This window comes from Micropterus salmoides, unplaced genomic scaffold (genome assembly GCF_014851395.1).
Source record: "Micropterus salmoides isolate LMB-PRFRI ecotype aquatic unplaced genomic scaffold, ASM1485139v1 Ms_hic_scaffold_8, whole genome shotgun sequence".
Lineage (NCBI taxonomy): Eukaryota > Metazoa > Chordata > Actinopteri > Centrarchiformes > Centrarchidae > Micropterus > Micropterus salmoides.
The window spans coordinates 2,949,552-2,969,266 of record NW_024044570.1 but is presented as its reverse complement, the minus strand read 5'-3'; the positions used below and the strand labels follow the sequence as shown (position 1 = coordinate 2,969,266).

The window sequence follows — 19,715 nt, the reverse complement described above, 5'->3', positions numbered from 1 at the left end:
GTTCAGTACCCCACTGTGACAACCACCAATCCCTGTGTCCCTGAGCAAGACAGTTAACCCCTCGTTGCTCCAGAGGCGTGCGACCTCTGACATAAGTAGTAATTGGAGGTCGCTTTGGATAAAAGCGTCAGCTAAATTAATTTGTCACTTAACACTTCTGTAATAAATCATGCTTTTAAAAAGTGACGGGGACATGTCCCCAGCGTCCCCAGTGTAAATGACACTACGCCTACGCCTTCATTACTGTGTCTGGCGCTGTGCAACAGCGTATAAGCCCTACAGCTCCCGCTCTGCTGTTTCCACTCAGACAGTAACAGGTGACTCAGAAGAGAGCTGGCGACCCGGTTGGTTTCAGGTGGAAGAAAAAGAATCTGTAAGCAGATGATGGCGAGGACGAGGAGAAAGAGCCACATGTTTAAATCTGGCTTTTGTGGAGCTTTTTTCATTCACTGTGGCTCCATCAAAGCGCAGACGGCCACTCTAGAGTTAGAGTTGCATGAACTCTGATCTGACGTCCACAATGAGATGACATTTAAAACAATCAGACCTGATCTGATTTATTTGGCCCACGTATGAAAATGGCCCAAATCCTAACTGGAAAAGATGAAAGTCTGCGTGACCTGTTCACACTGTTAGTAAAACACAGGAGTCACACATGAGCAAAAAAAAATCAGATTTGTGTCACTTTGGCTGCAGCCTGAACGCAGCCTTAGTCTGGTCTTCCTCTACTGCTGATGTTTTGAAGAAGAAGAAGAAGAAGAAGAAGAAGAAGAAGAAGAAATCCAAGAGAACTCTCCTCTCTCTCTCTGTAGTTTGGCTCATGCTCTTATTCTCGTCTAAAGTTTTGCGTCGGCCAGCTGGTCCTCAGATCTCTTGCAGATAAACTTCGTCACCGCTGCTGCTGGTCGGTTATCTCTGTTTGTCCACACGTTGCAGCAGTTTATCACCTGCTTTTTATTACAGCTCACTCACGTCTGCTGCTGTTTGTCAAACCCACAGCAGCATCAGAATTAGCGAGCATCCCCGGCTTCCTATTTACTGTGTGATAGTGTTGTTTGGTTTCATAGTGAAGTGAACTGAGACGGAGGCAGATAAGGCTGCTGCGGATCAGGATTATACACGGACTATTTTTATTCATGTATTATTCATGAGGAAGTTCTTTAGTTAAGTTTCATTTTCATTACCTTCTTTTGTAAGTGCAGAATTTAGAAAAAACATGCAAAGAAAATAGGAGATATAAAATGCAAAGTACAAAAAAAGTCAGTTGAGGCTCTGAATGTGTCTTATACCTCAGAAAAACCTGTATATTCTTGTAATTTACAAAAGTGTGGTATATTGTTGTACTGTGTGTGTACTTTTGCACTGTGGTACTGTACCTTGTACCCGAGTAGGGAGTACTTGAGGACTTGTTGCAGCACAGTCGGCCTGCTAAGCGTTGGGTTACCAGGTGATGAATGTGGGACGTCAGCAAGTAACCTGATAACTGTGACTGGCTGCTGCTGGACAGGTTACAGGTGAGGTTGCAGAGTGAAAGTGAGGAGGATGTCCTATAAATAGAACTGCTGCTCACGTCACGTCCTGCAGATAAGACCCAATGATCCCTGATATACAGCAGGGATCCCGCTAACCACATGTGCTCAGGGGAAACTTTGGTTTTATTTATTATTTAGCAGCTCATAAATAAAACTTCTAAATGAACCAGAGTTAACAAAGAGGCTGGCTTTCATCTGTGGTTGTGGAGAGAGTCACTAGAAACTGAATGTACGACTAAAGTCACAAAGTTACTGAGATCACTGAGAAGCATGCAGATGATAATAAAAAGAGTAACCTCTGTAAGAAAAGGGCAGCGTGCAAAACACATCTGTTTATAGAGTGAGCGGACTCCTGCAGCTGCTGGAGGAAGATTTAAAGGACACTTTTTATTGCATAAAACAATCTGACAGTAACTGAATAGTTTGAAGATGTCACCTTGTGCTGGATTAACAGACTGTTGTTTGAGGCGATGTGGTTTGAGTTTGTGCTGTTGGATCTGTGAAGCTGTCGTCACAGTGTAATGTTTTGGAGTGTTTGGAGGGTGAGAAGCCGGCAGGTAGCCGTGGCCTTAATTACCGCTCCTTCCTGTTGTCGTGCTGCTCTGCCCGTGGAGAGACCCCTGCTCTTCCTCTGAGTGTTTTATAATTCATGTTTCTGTGTTGCACTGATCTGATACCTCAGCAACATGAGAACAAAGACACAACTTAACGTGACACGAAAGACCTTTCTGGCTTTTACAACAAGGAGCACTTATAAAGCAGAATGACACTCGTCAGTCTTTTACGTTTGACGTGTTAAGGTAAATTCTGGAAATTAGCAACTTAAAACCACGCTGCGTACTGTTGTTTGAGCAACATGTGGTGAGCTCTGCAGTTAGAGCTGCTCGTGTTTCACCTTTCAGCAGCATTTCTAGCTCTGAAGAGTTAGCACAATGCTAACATAAGGACAGCCTTTTAATAGATGATCTCAAATAAAAATGACTCGGATTTTATATAAAAAGCAAATATGTGTAAAAATAATGTAAATATTTACTCCCCTTTGACCCAAAGTCGAAATTATGTACAAAGCACACAGGGGATTGAAATTGTGTTTCTCTCATGACCGACAGTGAATGTAAGACAAAAACAAATGACAAAAGCAATCATTTTAAAGTAATTAACAAATTATTTACAATCAGTCTTGTCCTCTGAATGAAGTATGAAGTTTGCACATTATTCCAACATGGTCGCCCTGTAGTCTCAGCAGATACGTTGAAATACCCTGAGCTATTTTATCTCGTTACAGATTTATAGCGGTTTATTTACATATTTAGATCAGAGGGTGGAGCTAGCTAGCTTGGTTGGTAAGATGCATCTGTAATTAACTGTGATATTAGCAGGGATGCTAATTTTAGCTAGCGACAAACAGGCTTAAAACAAAACGGACTTACTGAAAAATTAGCAGCCGACTCCTAATAAGCTATTTCAGCAGCGCTGGTTAAATGTACACAGAGCAGCGGATATGAGTGGTTTCTATCCTGATTGACAGGTCGCCATTGTAGCGACTTGTCAATCAGCTTGTAGCCCCGCCCTAAAGCCTCCTCTGCTTCCTGGTCTCTGTTCCTCTAAATGGGACCATAATTTACTAAATGAACATCACGCTGTGTTGAAGAAGACTTGAAACTAGCGACTGAGACCATAAACTCATCAGGAAAGTGTTTACTGAGGGAATAAATCAGCTGACAAGTAGAAACATTTACTCAGAGACTTCTATACAATCACACCGTCGCCCCCTGCTGGCTGCTAGAGAGAACGCAGGTTTAAGGCTCTTCAGCACTGATTTCACTTTTCATACCCGAATGTTCCTGCTTGGGTCTGTATGACTTTAAGTAAACGCATCACAAAATCGGTAAATCACATTTAGAGAGCGTGGTGGTCCAGCAGTTTTATAGAGAGCCAAAGTCATGACGTCACTTCCTGTCGAGCCTCTGTTGAGAAAGATTTTGTTGGCTGGTTTTTCAGAGATTACAAATGTCAGAATTTCTTACTTCTGGAACAGAACCGGGAGGTCACACTTTCATCTTGTCTCTCTATAAATCTGAAACTTGATTTTTGTTTTGATGGATGAACAGAACTGTAGCTCTGTACTCCCGGCTAACTACTTTTTGCGCCCAACAGCCAGAGAGGAGCATTTCTGAAGTCTGCGCCGTCTCTCCGCCCAACATGGACACTTTTTTCCGACGTCACTTTAAGAGGAAGGAATCTGCTCTGCAAGTGGATGCAGAAGCCAAATCCTGCCAACAGCGGAGGCCCAGCGTGGCCATCCCGACCAGCAAGGCTCGCCGGAGGTCCAGCGTCGGTCTGCCTTCCTCCACGTTGACCCAGAGGCGGCGCTCCAGCGTCCAGCTGCAGGTGGGGCTACCGTGTGCAGGAGGCGGGCGTCTGGCAAAAACCGCCAGGCACAACAGGTGGGCGGGACATGTCCGCAGGCGCTCCAGCACCACCACCCCCAACCTCAACCCGAGGTTTGCCGTCCGCAGGAAGAAGGTGGGGAAGCTGCGGACCATCGACACCCACCTGCTGGGGCCGTCCATGCTGCTCGCCAGTCTGATCCAGATGGCCGAGGAGGACGAGGAGGAGGGCATGGGGGCGGGGTTACCTGCTGAAGAACAGCAGGTTGAGGTGAGGGGTGGGCCCAACAACAGGAGGATGTTTTCACGCTCCAGCAGCCTCCACTCAGACGGAGACGATGACAGCAGCGATTACTCCTCTGCCAACGACAGCCAATCAGAAGCCAGTCAGCTGTCTGAGGCGGAGCAGCTGGCCGAAGAGGAGGACGACACCTCCTGGTCTCCTGATCAAAATTTCTCCTCCTCCTCAACCCCCTCCTCCGCTATGGAGGTGATGAGAGAAACTCCCCAGCCTCCGTCAACATCTCGGCCCCTGATCAGGGCCCCTCGCTGCTTGCGGAGAAACTCCTCTCATGTTTTTCCGGGAGACTCTGCTCCCTACAGCCGCTATCGTGCCTCCAGCCAGAGGAAGAGGAGAAAGATCTCCACCATCTCCAAGGCTGGGAGCCCCTGGCCAGGAAGAGGCCCCCCGCTGCCCAGCCGCAAGACTTCAGTCTACTACCTCAACCACCCAGCCTTCTACAGGGGCCCCGGAGCCCTCAACCTGCTGGGGGCCCACAGCTACGAGTCCCACCTGGAGAGCTGGAGTGACTTCCTGCTGTATGTGTTCCCTGATCTCCAACATGAGCGCTGATGTTAGCTTGATGTTTCTGAGAGAAAATATGTTTTCTGACTGGTTGAGAAGTAGACAAATGTTTTCTTCCATTCAGCGTGGCTGTAATTTTATTTCACTTATGTCCATTAGGTAGATTGATAAGATAAGCCTTTCAGGTGTTGCAGCTGCACAAGGACGGAGATAAATACAGATAAATACAGAAAAGTGAAAAAAAAACAAAAAAAAAAACAATGGAATATAAAAAAACTGTCCACACATACATTATATCACATAATAGCACCCACATGGAAATCAGTGTCATCATGTCCGCTTTGTCCTTTCACTTAACAAAAGAAATATTCATGCACATGAGGAAATATTTTTATGTCTTGTGACACATCCTGTGTGTCATTATTTTACATTCAGCAACTTTTCCTAACTCTGTCACCAAATCCTCACTTGCAAACGATTTCCAGTTCCTGGGAATGATCGTCCAATTATTACCACTTCTTCAGTGATTGTTGGACGCCCTACAGACTCCTAAAATATAAGGTTTTGGACAGAATACACTCTGGAAACCTGTGACACACAAAATATAACAGTCATTCATCGAGTATTGTATAAGTAACAGACAAGCAGCTGAAATAGTCCAGCTAAAACTAATGGAGAAACAGATGAAATAGATGGCTAAAACTAACGGATAAACAGATGTAATAGTTAGCTAAAAGTAAAGGATAAACAGATGTAATAGTTAGCTAAAAGTAAAGGATAAACAGATGAAATAGTTAAAACTAACGGATAAACAGATGTAATAGTTAGCTAAAAGTAAAGGATAAACAGATGTAATAGTTAGCTAAAAGTAAAGGATAAACAGATGAAATAGTTAGCTAAAAGTAACGGATAAACAGATGAAATAGTTAGCTAAAAGTATAGGACAAACAGATGAAATAGTTAGCTAAAAGTAACGGATAAACAGATGAAATAGTTAGCTAAAAGTAACGGATAAACAGATGAAATAGTTAGCTAAAAGTAACGGATAAACAGATGAAATAGTTAGCTAAAAGTAACGGATAAACAGATGGAATAGTTAGCTAAAAGTAACGGATAAACAGATGGAATAGTTAGCTAAAAGTAAAGGATAAACAGATGAAATAGTTAAAAGTAACGGATAAACAGATGGAATAGTTAGCTAAAAGTAACGGATAAACAGATGGAATAGTTAAAAGTAAAGGATAAACAGATGAAATAGTTAGCTAAAAGTAAAGGACAAACAGATGAAATAGTTAGCTAAAAGTAAAGGATAAACAGATGAAATAGTTAGCTAAAAGTAAAGGATAAACAGATGAAATAGTTAAAAGTAACGGATAAACAGATGGAATAGTTAGCTAAAAGTAAAGGATAAACAGATGAAATAGTTAGCTAAAAGTAACGGATAAACAGATGGAATAGTTAGCTAAAAGTAAAGGATAAACAGATGAAATAGTTAAAAGTAAAGGATAAACAGATGGAATAGTTAGCTAAAAGTAAAGGATAAACAGATGGAATAGTTAGCTAAAAGTAACGGATAAACAGATGAAATAGTTAGCTAAAAGTAAAGGATAAACAGATGAAATAGTTAGCTAAAAGTAACGGATAAACAGATGAAATAGTTAGCTAAAAGTAAAGGATAAACAGATGGAATAGTTAAAAGTAAAGGATAAACAGATGAAATAGTTAGCTAAAAGTAAAGGATAAACAGATGAAATAGTTAGCTAAAAGTAACGGATAAACAGATGAAATAGTTAGCTAAAAGTAAAGGATAAACAGATGAAATAGTTAGCTAAAAGTAAAGGATAAACAGATGGAATAGTTAGCTAAAAGTAACGGATAAACAGATGAAATAGTTAGCTAAAAGTAAAGGATAAACAGATGAAATAGTTAGCTAAAAGTAAAGGATAAACAGATGGAATAGTTAGCTAAAAGTAACGGATAAACAGATGAAATAGTTAGCTAAAAGTAACGGATAAACAGATGAAATAGTTAGCTAAAAGTAACGGATAAACAGATGGAATAGTTAGCTAAAAGTAAAGGATAAACAGATGAAATAGTTAGCTAAAAGTAACGGATAAACAGATGAAATAGTTAGCTAAAAGTAAAGGATAAACAGATGAAATAGTTAGCTAAAAGTAACGGATAAACAGATGAAATAGTTAGCTAAAAGTAACGGATAAACAGATGAAATAGTTAGCTAAAAGTAAAGGATAAACAGATGAAATAGTTAGCTAAAAGTAACGGATAAACAGATGAAATAGTTAGCTAAAAGTAAAGGATAAACAGATGAAATAGTTAGCTAAAAGTAAAGGACAAACAGATGAAATAGTTAGCTAAAAGTAACGGATAAACAGATGAAATAGTTAGCTAAAAGTAAAGGATAAACAGATGAAATAGTTAGCTAAAAGTAACGGATAAACAGATGAAATAGTTAGCTAAAAGTAAAGGATAAACAGATGAAATAGTTAGCTAAAAGTAAAGGATAAACAGATGAAATAGTTAGCTAAAAGTAAAGGATAAACAGATGGAATAGTTAGCTAAAAGTAACGGATAAACAGATGGAATAGTTAGCTAAAAGTAACGGATAAACAGATGAAATAGTTAGCTAAAAGTAAAGGATAAACAGATGAAATAGTTAAAACTAACGGATAAACAGATGAAATAGTTAGCTAAAAGTAAAGGATAAACAGATGAAATAGTTAGCTAAAAGTAACGGATAAACAGATGAAATAGTTAGCTAAAAGTAAAGGATAAACAGATGAAATAGTTAGCTAAAAGTAACGGATAAACAGATGAAATAGTTAGCTAAAAGTAAAGGATAAACAGATGGAATAGTTAGCTAAAAGTAACGGATAAACAGATGAAATAGTTAGCTAAAAGTAAAGGATAAACAGATGGAATAGTTAGCTAAAAGTAACGGATAAACAGATGAAATAGTTAGCTAAAAGTAAAGGATAAACAGATGGAATAGTTAGCTAAAACTAATGGATAAACAGATGAAATGGTTAGCTAAAAGTAAAGGATAAACAGATGGAATAGTTAGCTAAAACTAATGGATAAACAGATGGAATAGTTAGCTAAAAGTAAAGGATAAACAGATGAAATAGTTAAAACTAACAGATAAACAGATGAAATGGTTACCTAAAACTAACGGATAAGCAGCTGGTGCAGCACGGTGGCCTCACAGTAAGAAGGTCCTGGGTTTGAAACCCTTGTTGTCCTGGTCTTTCTGTGTGGAGTTTGTATGTTCTTCCCTGGGAAGGGGAATTCATTTTACATACCAGTTAATGACAAATGAAAGTCTAAAAGGTGAAGGAAAAGTTTAAGAATTCTTTATTTGTACCTGTTTACTTGTTTGGCAGGAGACAAGAGAAAGTGTGTGATATTCAGATACAGACTACACATCCTGTAGCACGTAGGAAGAATGAAAGTGCTCAACATTTAAAATGATTAATATTTCTCCAGACCTCAGGCGGAGATTCTACTGCAGACACAAACCCTCCATGGAGCTGAAGCTCATTAACTTTCACTAACAAAGACGTGACTCACTGATACTGATCACAGCAGAGCCGCTCTGTTGCTAAGGTTAATGGATGGATGTGTGTCTGTGTGTTTCGTGGCATCTGGTTGCCTGAGCAGGTGACTGGGATCTCACAAAGATCTCACTGAGTCCGTCTGCAACAGCCTTGTCTCTTGAAATGTTGTGAACAACATGCAAATAACTTGAGATGAGAGCAGGAGGAAAGAGGTTGTGTGATATTAATATCATAGAGAATATCTGCTTCTAAATGCAGGCAGGTATCTGTTCACTGTGTGTTGTTCACCAAAAGAATGACGTTATCGCCACTGTAAATCAGCGCTTAATTGATATTAGGCTGCAGGTAATCATACAAAGAACAAAAGTGACGTTAATGTTATGCTGAAGTAACTGAGGTTAAACCAGATGAGAGGAAAATATAATGACAGAAGCTGAAACATGAATGAAGTTTTTTGGTATTTGTTGCTTATTTGATATAAAAAAAATAATAACTTGCAGCCATGTGATGCATTATTTATGCTCATGAGGGAACTCAGAGGAGCTGGTTGTGAAACATTTAGTCTGCTCCATAAAACTTGTTTTCTTATTTTAGGTAAATTAAGAGTAATCTTTCTAGATTTATTGGGCAATGAAATGTAGCCAGCTATATCATGGTATTTGTTGTGGTTTAGGATTTTTATCTCCACCTTTAACATGACAAAAATGACTTGAACTTGTTTTGTGATCCAGACAACTAATAAAAACTGATCTGAGGTCTGTTTTCTTAAAAGGTCTTTTGTGGTTTCAGGAAAGCCATTGCGAAGTCAGGCCTGCAGCATGTTCCGACTCAGCCTGACGTTGCGACGTCCGGACAGACTGACCCCCTGCAGGAGCCCAACAGCACCGTCGACTGGAGCGTGAGTCACTTACAATCATTTGTTAACAAACTTGCCAGGCGTTGAACATAACATTTAACATAAAATGATTCAATCAAAGAGGAAACTTGGTTTCAGATTCAGTCAGGATTTTAAACGATGCGGTACAAAGCAGGGAACATGCAGCTCATCACACTGGCTGCTATGCCTTAAAAAAGGAACTGTAATAATGGTGATAACACGAAATATAATAATTTAACCACCAATGAAAATAGTGACATGTTGTGTCAAAGGTCAATCAGAGACTGAATCATGGCGCACACGCAGTAACGGTTAGATTGTTTTCCTATTCTCTGCTAATAATCTCTCACTAATGTCTGAGTTTCAAGAGAAGCTGCTGCAGTAGTCCAGTGTTGAAGTGGCACCTTCAAAACACACACGCTTACTGTTTTATGTATTTGCTTTTATTTTAATATTTATTTTTGCGTAATTTTTATATTTTATATATTTTTTATTATTGTTATTTTATTTTTTATTAACACACACAAACATAACCTTTACTGTTTTTATTTACTTATTTAATAAAATGTATGAAATTAATTGTTCTTATGTAATTTATTTGTAGCTTTGGCAACATTCATGCCAATGAAGCTGATTTGAATAGAATTTCCTTTCTCGTTAAACATTTCAAAGCTGAGTTTTTAAAAGTACTTTAAATCCAGTATTGTTTAAATCCATATTTACTAGCTTGCAGTTTTCTTCCTCCCTGTCTTTGTTGGCACTGCAGCGCTGTACTGCTTGGTGTGTTACTGCCATCTGTTGGTCAGTGGAATAGAAATAGCGCCATAAGACTAAATGTATCAAGAGATGATTCTACTCTTTGAAGAAATGCTGTCTGTGAGGAGGTTGAGACAACTTTGTTTTAAATATATTCCCAGACTATTTGACTCCTGATTGTAAATCTTCTCTGTATTTACAGTATTCATGCTTTTTTGCACATTTTCAAGATGTCTTTTATTTTTAGGTTTTATTATTAGCATGCTGTGTTGTTGTTGTTGTTGTCACCACAGAAAGTTCCTAACATTGTAATTGCTATAAAGCTAAATGATCATTCCTGTGTTTTTAAACCTGGTAACCCAATTCAGTCAACTTTTTTTATCCCACTAGGGGCAATTAGTTTAGAGCAGCATGTTTGCAACAGTACACACAACATTCACATACAAGCAGCCAGTGTGTGCACATTTGACACCCCATAAAGGACCCTACAGGGAATTTAAAAGTCTGGTCGCCGAAAGGATAAAAGATTTGGCGTAGCGGTTCGTCTTGCACACAGGTAGTGCATGGCGACGCCCAGAAGGCAACAGAGAGAATTCACCTGCCAGCGCATGTCTCGGAGAGGCTAAAATACTTGCTGCCTTCCGGACTATTTATTGGTTACAACAACAAACACAACAAACTCCTCTCCGCCGCTTCCACCGGCGTCTTCCTGCAACAACTCGCCTCTCACCAGATTATGACACCAAAATATGTGACGGAGCACCCAGGTTTAAAACTACAGAAACTACCTTTTAACACTTAAAATGGCTGGTGTTCCCTTTAAAGCCAACATTGGTTGTTAAGACATGTTTAAATGTTAAATCGTCTTGAAAGCAGGATTGTTATCTTAGAAATGTTTTGATGCTTGACTGTGGTTATCCGTCTCGCAGGACAACGCCCTGTTTGGGGACCACATCTGGTTTGAGACCAGCGGCTCTGGAGACTTCTGTTACGTTGGAGAGCAGTACTGCATCGCTAAATCACTGGTGAGTCACAGCGCTCCCTGTGGTCCGAAACGCTGTACTGCCTGTTTATGAAATCAGTAATCTGATTGCTGAAAAGGCAAACATGAGGTGTTTTTCCTTTTCAGCTGTTTCTGCTGTCGCTTTTTTTGCAAAATTTAAAATGTTTGCTTAAAATTTGCTTGACAATTTGATAGAAATAGCCATTGTGGTCCAAGTGTTTTAAGGACTGTATGAAAATGACCAGGGAGGGGAAGGGGACTGAACATCATGTTCTTGTTAAAAGGAAGCCGCTCCCCAGTGTTTAATAATTTATTTGAACCCTTCCCTTGACTAAGAAACTAAGACGCTGCCTGCAATATCTCAAAGAAATACAACACTAGGGGAGAATTTAAGATACTCCAATTTGAACTTTGAGATTTGCCTCAAATGTAAAGTGCGTTATAAATAAAATATATTAATATTTATTATTATTACCTCCCCTCTCATAATTTCAATAAAACAACTGTTACCAAGCAATTACTGTGTATCACAATGCATCTGTTGTTGTTTTCTGCAGCAAAAGTCAGTGGCGAGGAAGAAATGCGCTGGATGTAAGATATCGGTCCACACCATGTGCATGCAGCAGCTGGAGAAGGTAAACTCTGCACCAGGATCAACAGCTTCACTCTGAGATATTTCCTTTTCTCTCCTCACAGTCGCTTGTCTTGCTGTTCAGATTAATTTCAGGTGCAAGCCGTCGTTTAGGGAACCAGGATCTCGTGCTGTTCGGGAGGTCAGTCTCAGTCGTTACGGTTATTTGCTGAGTGGTGATGATGCAAAATGTGAAAAATTAATAATGTTCAGATCAAACAGGATTTGAATGCTCCTGTGCTCAGAAATCATTTCAGATTGTTAATACGCTGTTTCATTTCAGTCCAACGTTGTGCGACACCACTGGGTCCACAGGAGGCGTCAGACGGGGAAGTGTCGACAGTGTGGGAAGGTGAGCCTCCATCAATCACTCTGAACCTTTTCGCTTGAAGGATGCTACAGCGTGAGAGCTAACAGAGTCTCTTTATTTTATCACCAACAGGGATTTCAACAGAAGTTTTCATTTCACAGCAAAGAGATTGTCGCCATCAGCTGCTCGTGGTGCAAACAGGCGGTGAGTCCTGCAGGTCCAATAGATTAGAACAGTAACCTGCATTTCCAGAGACGTCAGAAAATAAAATATTTTAAGCTCGGTGAAACCAAATGTGATGTGGTCTCGATTAGAAGCCTGGTCTGGTTTTTATAGAAGTTCTCTGGATGTATAAAACCTCTTAAAACCCAACGGGTCACCAGCTTGAACTGCTTCTAAACTGCTTAGATCGTGAGTACCACTTTAAATGATTAAACTTCTGTCAGGATGGACATGCTGCACATCGTTAGATTAGTTAGATTCTCTACAATTCAGTCCTTCAGTTCCTTTTACAGAAATTATATATATAAATATATTCATTCAGATTTCCAGGCATGGTAAACAAGGGAGATGGGGAAAAAAGTGGTGACTCTCGATCTCTTAAAGCGATCCTAAAGTCTGAAAATGTCCATCACTCCATTTATTATATTCCTTTAGTCCGTAAGGGTCTACACAAAAAATAATCTAAACAACTTTTCATAAAAGTTGAAATAACCGCGGTAACCTTTGACTTTCATCCTTTCTAAGATAAGCTTAGAATAATCTCTTTCTCTCTCCCTCTCTGAAATAAAAAGTTTGATAGCCTCCTCTCTGCTGTCTTTGCTGAGCGTTTTGTGCGAAAGGAATTAGAGGCCCGTCTCAAATACAGGCCGGGTGAGTTCAGTGATGAGAGGCAAATAAAAGCCTGGCTGGTGATTAACTGATAGATGAGCTACAGTGAGCGAAGTTTGACTTTACAGCTGCTCCATCCTGAAAAAAAAATTGAAATATCTCCAGTGTTTCCTGCTGTGTAAATGCTCCGTATTTGTATAGCGCCTTTCTAGTCTTTTCGACCACTCAAAGTGCTTTTACACTACATCCACACACATTCATACACTGAGCCTAAGTGCTTAAAGAAACTAACATTCACACACTGGCCGAACAGCCGCCAGGAGCAATTCAGGGTTCAGTATCTTGCCCAAGGACACTTCGACATGCAGCCTGGAAGAGCCAGGATTGAACCGCCGACCTTCCGATTAACGGCCGACCCGCTCTACCTCCTGAGCCACAGCCGCCCCCCCCTGTGTGAGGTAGTAGGTGTATAAACAGACTCGGCCTTGATCAAAAAACAGTGCCGTACAGGAAGCACTGAGTTAAAGTGAAGAGCTGGAAGCGTCAGCTGTGTGTGCAGTGATGAAGACGCTGTAACCTCACATTAACAAACCAACAGAAATGTCTGATTTCATCAAGTTCTCCATATGATTTTCCGTCGTTTGAGCCACCTGACTGTGTCCTCTTCTTCTTCTGTGGTGGCTTAATGGCAGCCAATCAGCTCCACCAGCTGTTTTATCTCCAGTGGGTGGACACAAGCAGCACGTCAGGGTTTATTGTGCGTGATTTAAAATTTGCACTAGATTTGGATGTAAACAAGAAAACACGCCGTCTTTCTGTTACAAATAAGTTAAATACTAAACAATAGAGTACAGTAGACTACTTTGCTCAGTTCAGCACACAGCTGCAGCCTTACTTAAGCTGGTACATCCAGTAGCTTATGGCGTTTACTTACCCAGCCTGCAAATATCTGCCCTTCATCTGGTTTACTACAGTGGTATGAAGCTAAAATAAACATTTTACTGTAAATTAATTGCAATAAACAGATTAAATTGATGCCAAAATAACTAACTTGTGATGCTGATTTGTTAAACATATGAATTCATGCTCTATCAGGCCGCAGTGCAAGATGACAAGCAAACAACTTTTAAAATGCTTGTTTTCTAAATGGTGTTTGGATCAATCAGGGCTGTGCTACGCTAACTTGTTTCACAGTAAAGTACGCCGATAGCTGGAATCAAATAACAGACACATATTTTCTGAAAATGCTTATACTCAACACTCCCCAAGTATAACGCAATGTCATATTGTGCTTGTTCAAGCTAAAGCTGTGTCTCAGTATCACAGCAAGGTGACTTCCTGTTTGTGTTTCAGTATCACAACAAGGTGACTTCCTGTTTGTGTTTCAGTATCACAACAAGGTGACTTCCTGTTTGTGTTTCGGTATCACAGCAAGGTGACTTCCTGTTTGTGTTTCAGTATCATAACAAGGTGACGTGCTTCATGCTGCAGCAGATAGAGGAGTGCTGCTCTCTGGGAGCTCATGCTGCTGTCATCATCCCTCCTACCTGGATCATCAGGGTCCGCAGAACACAGGTACACTCACACACACACTGTCAGCACTTGTGAGGACCCTCATGAGCCGCTTTTCGACCAAAAGTACCCCGGACTTTTAGTCCCCAGATCTCTTTTCAAGGAACTAAAAGGTCCCTTCAGCCCACTGTTGTGTGCGTTTCCACCACGAAAGATCAGGCAGATCAGCCGCAGCATCACGTCTGTGTCGCCTGAGCGTCAGAGGAACGGGATGTTTAACAAGCTTTATATTACCTGCTGTAATCAGCTGTTCCGCTTGTTTTGGAGAGGAGGACACCGACTTCAGCTCTGTGGAAAAACGTCCTGACTTCCTGAAATTACTGAAACGCAGAAACGAGAGAAGGCGTCGGAAGAGACGGTCTGTATGACCCTCGAACCGGTTGAAGCAGAACAAAAAGGATAATCCGGAAATGCGACCCTACCAAACCGACCAATCACAGTTCGGTCTGCTTTGGACGGCGTGTGGGATGGGGTATATACGGAGGAAAGTGCAGCGAATGGGATTGTGTATGGGAAGGCACAGGGTACAGTGTATGACACAGAAGTATAAATTAGCCTTAACCTGAAACGAAACCTAATTCTAAAATGAACCTTAAACTCAAGTCTTAAGGACAACAGTACTTTTGAAGTAGTACAGACTAGCGGTGGGAATCTCTGTGCACCTCATCAGTACATCACTTTTTTTCTATACAGGATCTCGGGATAATTACTAAACAATTAATTTGCGCATTAGAATCCAAAAGAAACAGCTCCTAATTAGCTTAAAATGACTAATTTACCTCCCTAATTTACTCCATTAACCTCATCTCCATGGTCCCTCAGTTCTTTAACAACCAGTTGTTATATTTCAGTTTTCAGAGGAGTCTAATTATCAGGATGTTCAGTATGTGTACAGGACAGAGCTGTACACCAGTTTAGTCTAAGCTTGTACCTGATGTTCTCAACAAGTAGGCAAGTTAGTACTAATGACATACAGCTGAGCTAATTAACATTACTTGGAATTATTTTAAATTTAAATGATAAAAGTGTCTCCCAAATGAGTTAATGTAATTGTGGTGTCTGAACAATAATGCTGCGATGATGTCAAATGCACATATGTTATACACCACATAATGTACTTCGTTACTAATTTAGTTAACGTTACATAACAGCTATAAAACGTGCTGAAAGGGGAGATGTTAGCTAGCGTTAACAGCCTTCACTTTTCCTGCAGCTGGGGAAACTACAGACTTTTATTAACGGACACACTGTAACACTGCACGTTTACTGCAAGGCTGAAACTTACTGCTAATTTTTTTCTCCGTCATGTTCTGCCGCTTGATTTTTGACATTTGTTAATCAATTCAGAATCGTCCGCATCGCGATGCATCTAAGAATCAATTTTTTTCTCCCACCCCTAGTACAGAACTCACAAAGCAGAAATGTCCACACTTAAAATCTTGTTTTTGCTGACCTCCCTTTGGTTTGACTGCTCTCCTTGCTGTAGTGATGTACAGGTGTAGTCCAGGACACTGACACATCCGGGATGCTGGCTGTGGTCAGAACAGGCTTGAAACTTGGTGTTCAGTGACTCTTTAATCCCTCCAGTTTATCTGAAACATTCAAAATCACCAAACTTGGAGATACATGGACGGCAACATGGCTCCTTCTGGTAGTTTTAAGATTTAAGATTACTTTATTTGTACCCATAGGTAGATTTTATTTTGCAGCAGACAAGAAATCCTGAAATTTTAGAAACAACACAGAGAAGAGACAGTGGACAGATAAAAAGTATTTAGGGTTCAAATCATTACTAAATAAATAAATAAAATAAATAAATTATCATTATACCACTTTGTTTTTAAGCGTTAAATTGTTATTCAATTTGGAGAATGCTGTTGAGTCTTCACAATTGTTGTGACTACATGGCTGCTTGTATTTTGTTGTGTTACACTTTCATAATTAGTTCACTGTCACTGTATTTTCATCTTAATTATTTATACTATGTTTTTTTAACTTCTCTACAAAGCACTTTGGTCAGCATTGTTGGTTTGGGTGCTCAGACTGTAATATAAACGTGACACACACACTGATGCCGTTGTGTTTGTCCTCCTTCCTGCAGTCGTCTCTAAAGTCCAGTAAAAAGAAGAAAAGGACGTCGCTGAAATGCAACAAGTCGAGCAAGAAGGGAGCCGAGGTGAGGAAGTGGCAACTCATTTTTGAATTTGTGTCAGGGATTAATGTAAACAGCAGCAACAAGATGATAATCCGGTTTCATCTTCACTTTAAAAAGTCTAACATTTGGGAAACAGAGTCCATGGATGCAAAACTCCACTTCCTCTCATCTTGCCAGAGTCTTGCGCTGACAGCTCGTCACACGGACCGTCCGCAGAGTTCTTGTGGATGTTGATGGACCAGGTCTCTGTAAAGATGCGGGCACAACAGTTTCTGATTTACGTTGTTTGGCCAACATGAGTCCAACTTTGTCCAGACCGGACCTTTAGGAGCAGCCTTAAGTCTTAATATTTCTGTCAGAGGTAACATGTGTTTCAGCAATAAAGCTGGAAAAAACGGGTGAAAAACAAAAAGCGAAGTGAAGTTTGAGGGAACTAGCGGCCATAGCAACTACTAAAACTGTAGCTGTAATATAATTAGAACATCTGTTGCATTATGGGTAATGAGTTTGGAGACTGTAATGTGATAGGCATCATGAGGCGGACTGCAGCATCACCTCTCCTGTGAATGCGTTTTTACTCTTCTTTGTCTCTCAGGTCCAAGATGGCCGCTGGAAGCCCTTCCTGGTGAAGCCTCTCCCGTCTCAGCTCATGAAGCCTCTGCTGGTGTTTGTTAACCCCAAGAGTGGAGGAAACCAGGTAGTGTTCTCTTCCCGCTTGCCCAGGGCATAATTTCCACTGGGAATGAGGGAATATTTAAAGTTTTCTGTCCTGTCCAGATGCGAGAGGAGCTGATCCACATGTTGATGCACTCGTTCCCTTAAGAAACTTTTACACTTTCCAAAGACAAATATGTAATTTCACATCACATTGGGCCATTATTTTCACTATTTGTCTGAACAAAGAGTTGGAAAAGCTCGAGCAGATAATAAATAACCAACAGCCAAAGATCAGTCTGCTGGGGAGGAACTACAAACTTTAGATTTGGGGAAAGTTATGTGGTTGGTTATGATGCTCTCCACAGTGATTTAACATTTATTCCACAGCATGTTTTGGACATCAACCCCTAAAACCCTTTTAATATGACCTCAGAATCGTTATAGATACGGTTGTTCATGTTTGCCTTTTGTGTGCAACATGAGAAACCTCTTCCCTTCTGAGGTGCATTTTATTTTTGCACATTAAAATCCAAACAGAAACGTCTCCTCATCAGCTTAAAAGGACGAGTTTGCATCACTAATTAGCTTTACTGACCTCATCTCCATGGTCCCTCAGTTCTTTAACAACCAGTTGTCAGACTCCTCTGAAAACTGAAATATAATTATCAGGATGTTCAGTATGTGTACAGGACAGAGCTGTACACCAGTTTAGTCTAATCTTGTACCTGATGTTCTCAACCCTGGACAAGTATGTAAGTTAGTACTAATGAGCATTTAGTGTTGCCGTGCTCGAACAGTGTGCGAGTGAAAACATTTGTAGCTCATAGTTTAATTATCGGGCGAAACTTTAGTAGCGGCGGTCGTGATTCAGCAGCGGCAGTGATGATAGTTTATTTCTGTTTACCATTTTTCATAATTGATTCTGTATTAATGTATATTGTCTGCTATGTAGCAGAAGGGAGTTACAAAACTCAATTTCACTCTATAAATTGTTATATTGGGACAATAAACCTACCTACCTAAACCTGCAGCAGCCAATGAGAGCGAGCGGAGGTGGAGGCGTCCCCAGCGTGTTGCGTGTCGGATCTATAAAATATATAAACCTGCTGCGTCGGGTCATTCTGTCTGTGGGAAAAATCCTCTAGTGAGCACCAGGGATCAGAGCAAAGTGATGGACATCAATCTGCATAAAAAACAGCAAACAAAATTTGTTGCTGTATTAGTTGTATGATTTAATTTGCACTTGTATTTTTCTCTTTACATTACTTCTGTTTTTGTTTTTTTTTACTTTCAGGGAGCCAAGATCATCCAGTCTTTCATGTGGTACCTGAACCCTCGGCAGGTGTTTGACCTGACAAAGGGAGGCCCCAGAGAGGGGTAAGATCAGCCACGTTGACCCAGTTCCCTTATTTCTATTCAGGGCAGCGAGGAGGAATCACTGAGGAGGAGCTGAGTGAGAAGACCAATGTTCAGACTGAACAGATCAGTTAGTTGCTGCAGCCACATCACCACAGTCTGCTTTTTCTGATTCACCTTTAAGTTAAAAAAAAACAAAAAAAAAAGTGAATCTGTGAATTGAAGGTGTGACTGACAAACAGGCAACTGTCCCAGCACACACTGGGAAAGAGGAAGCGTGCACTAAATGGCAAATATTAATCATCATCGCCCCAAATGTGAAACACAAGATCTGACTACTGTCTAAGGACTAAACTCCAATCATCAGTCAATATCAGCTGTTTCAGTTGCCCAACATATAAAGTGAAAATCCCTCTGCATTGGAAACAACAGTGTGATTTGAAATATATTTACATAATTTCCATTTTTCCTGAAATAATAATAAAATAAGATTATTATATTTATCATCATCATCATCATCATTATTATTAGATCATTTCTACAAGGGATTTTAGTCACAACCTGGATTATTAAAATAATTTACAAACTGAATTTCAACATATGCAAATCATTATTATAGTTAAAAAATGGGTTTATGCAGGTTTTCGATAAATGTGCAGGTGTTTCACAGGGAAACATACTGAATGAAAACCCCTCTGTGCACCCTTATTAATGGACAGTGCATACAGCACAAACTGCTGTCACAAACTCATGTTCAGCAGAAAGGAGATTTCTCCTCATAAAACGCATCTTAGTTTAGTTTATTAAGTTTAAGTAAACTTTATTCTAACTCAAAGCAAAGAGATGGACCAGATTTAGCTTCTAGCTGAGCAGGTTAACACACACGAGTGGAACTAATGCAATTAATCAAAAAAAGTTCTAAATATAATAAACACTAAATTCGATCATAAATCTAAACATATGCACAAAAGTCTGTTCAGTCCTGCAGGTCTGAGGAAAGTGTCTGTCCCAGTTTAAATCCCACTGCTCAAGCTTTGCTTTGTGTTTCCTCCAGGTTGGAGCTGTATGCCAAAGTGCCCAACCTGAGGATCCTGGCCTGCGGGGGCGACGGGACAGTGAGTCCAACATGATCCACTACAGACTGCACATACATGGGGGGTGGGGGGCTTCAATACAGTGCGAACAGTGCGAGATATTACCCAGACTATTCTGAAGTAAACCTGCACACAGATGAACAGAGTTGGGAATCACCCAGAGGCCCCGTG

The 19,715-nt window shown here is 40.3% G+C and overlaps 1 protein-coding gene across 2 annotated transcripts in view; it reads left to right on the top strand.

The window, feature by feature from the left end:
* The window catches only part of dgkzb (diacylglycerol kinase, zeta b), a 79,387-nt gene that overhangs the window by 27,080 nt on the left and 32,592 nt on the right, over nt 1-19,715 (top strand). Inside the window, exons 1-12 of one of the 2 annotated variants that reach the window (XM_038705925.1) lie at nt 3,690-4,741; nt 9,092-9,200; nt 10,865-10,960; nt 11,496-11,573; nt 11,655-11,711; nt 11,853-11,921; nt 12,012-12,083; nt 14,169-14,285; nt 16,384-16,458; nt 17,033-17,134; nt 18,389-18,471; nt 19,505-19,565. In XM_038705925.1, coding sequence (XP_038561853.1) covers nt 3,735-4,741; nt 9,092-9,200; nt 10,865-10,960; nt 11,496-11,573; nt 11,655-11,711; nt 11,853-11,921; nt 12,012-12,083; nt 14,169-14,285; nt 16,384-16,458; nt 17,033-17,134; nt 18,389-18,471; nt 19,505-19,565 — 1,926 coding nt within the window. In that variant the 5' untranslated portion in view covers nt 3,690-3,734. Of the gene's footprint in view, nt 1-3,689; nt 4,742-9,091; nt 9,201-10,864; nt 10,961-11,495; nt 11,574-11,654; nt 11,712-11,852; nt 11,922-12,011; nt 12,084-14,168; nt 14,286-16,383; nt 16,459-17,032; nt 17,135-18,388; nt 18,472-19,504; nt 19,566-19,715 lie in introns of those variants that run through there. The other variant, XM_038705926.1, reaches the window with a different exon arrangement.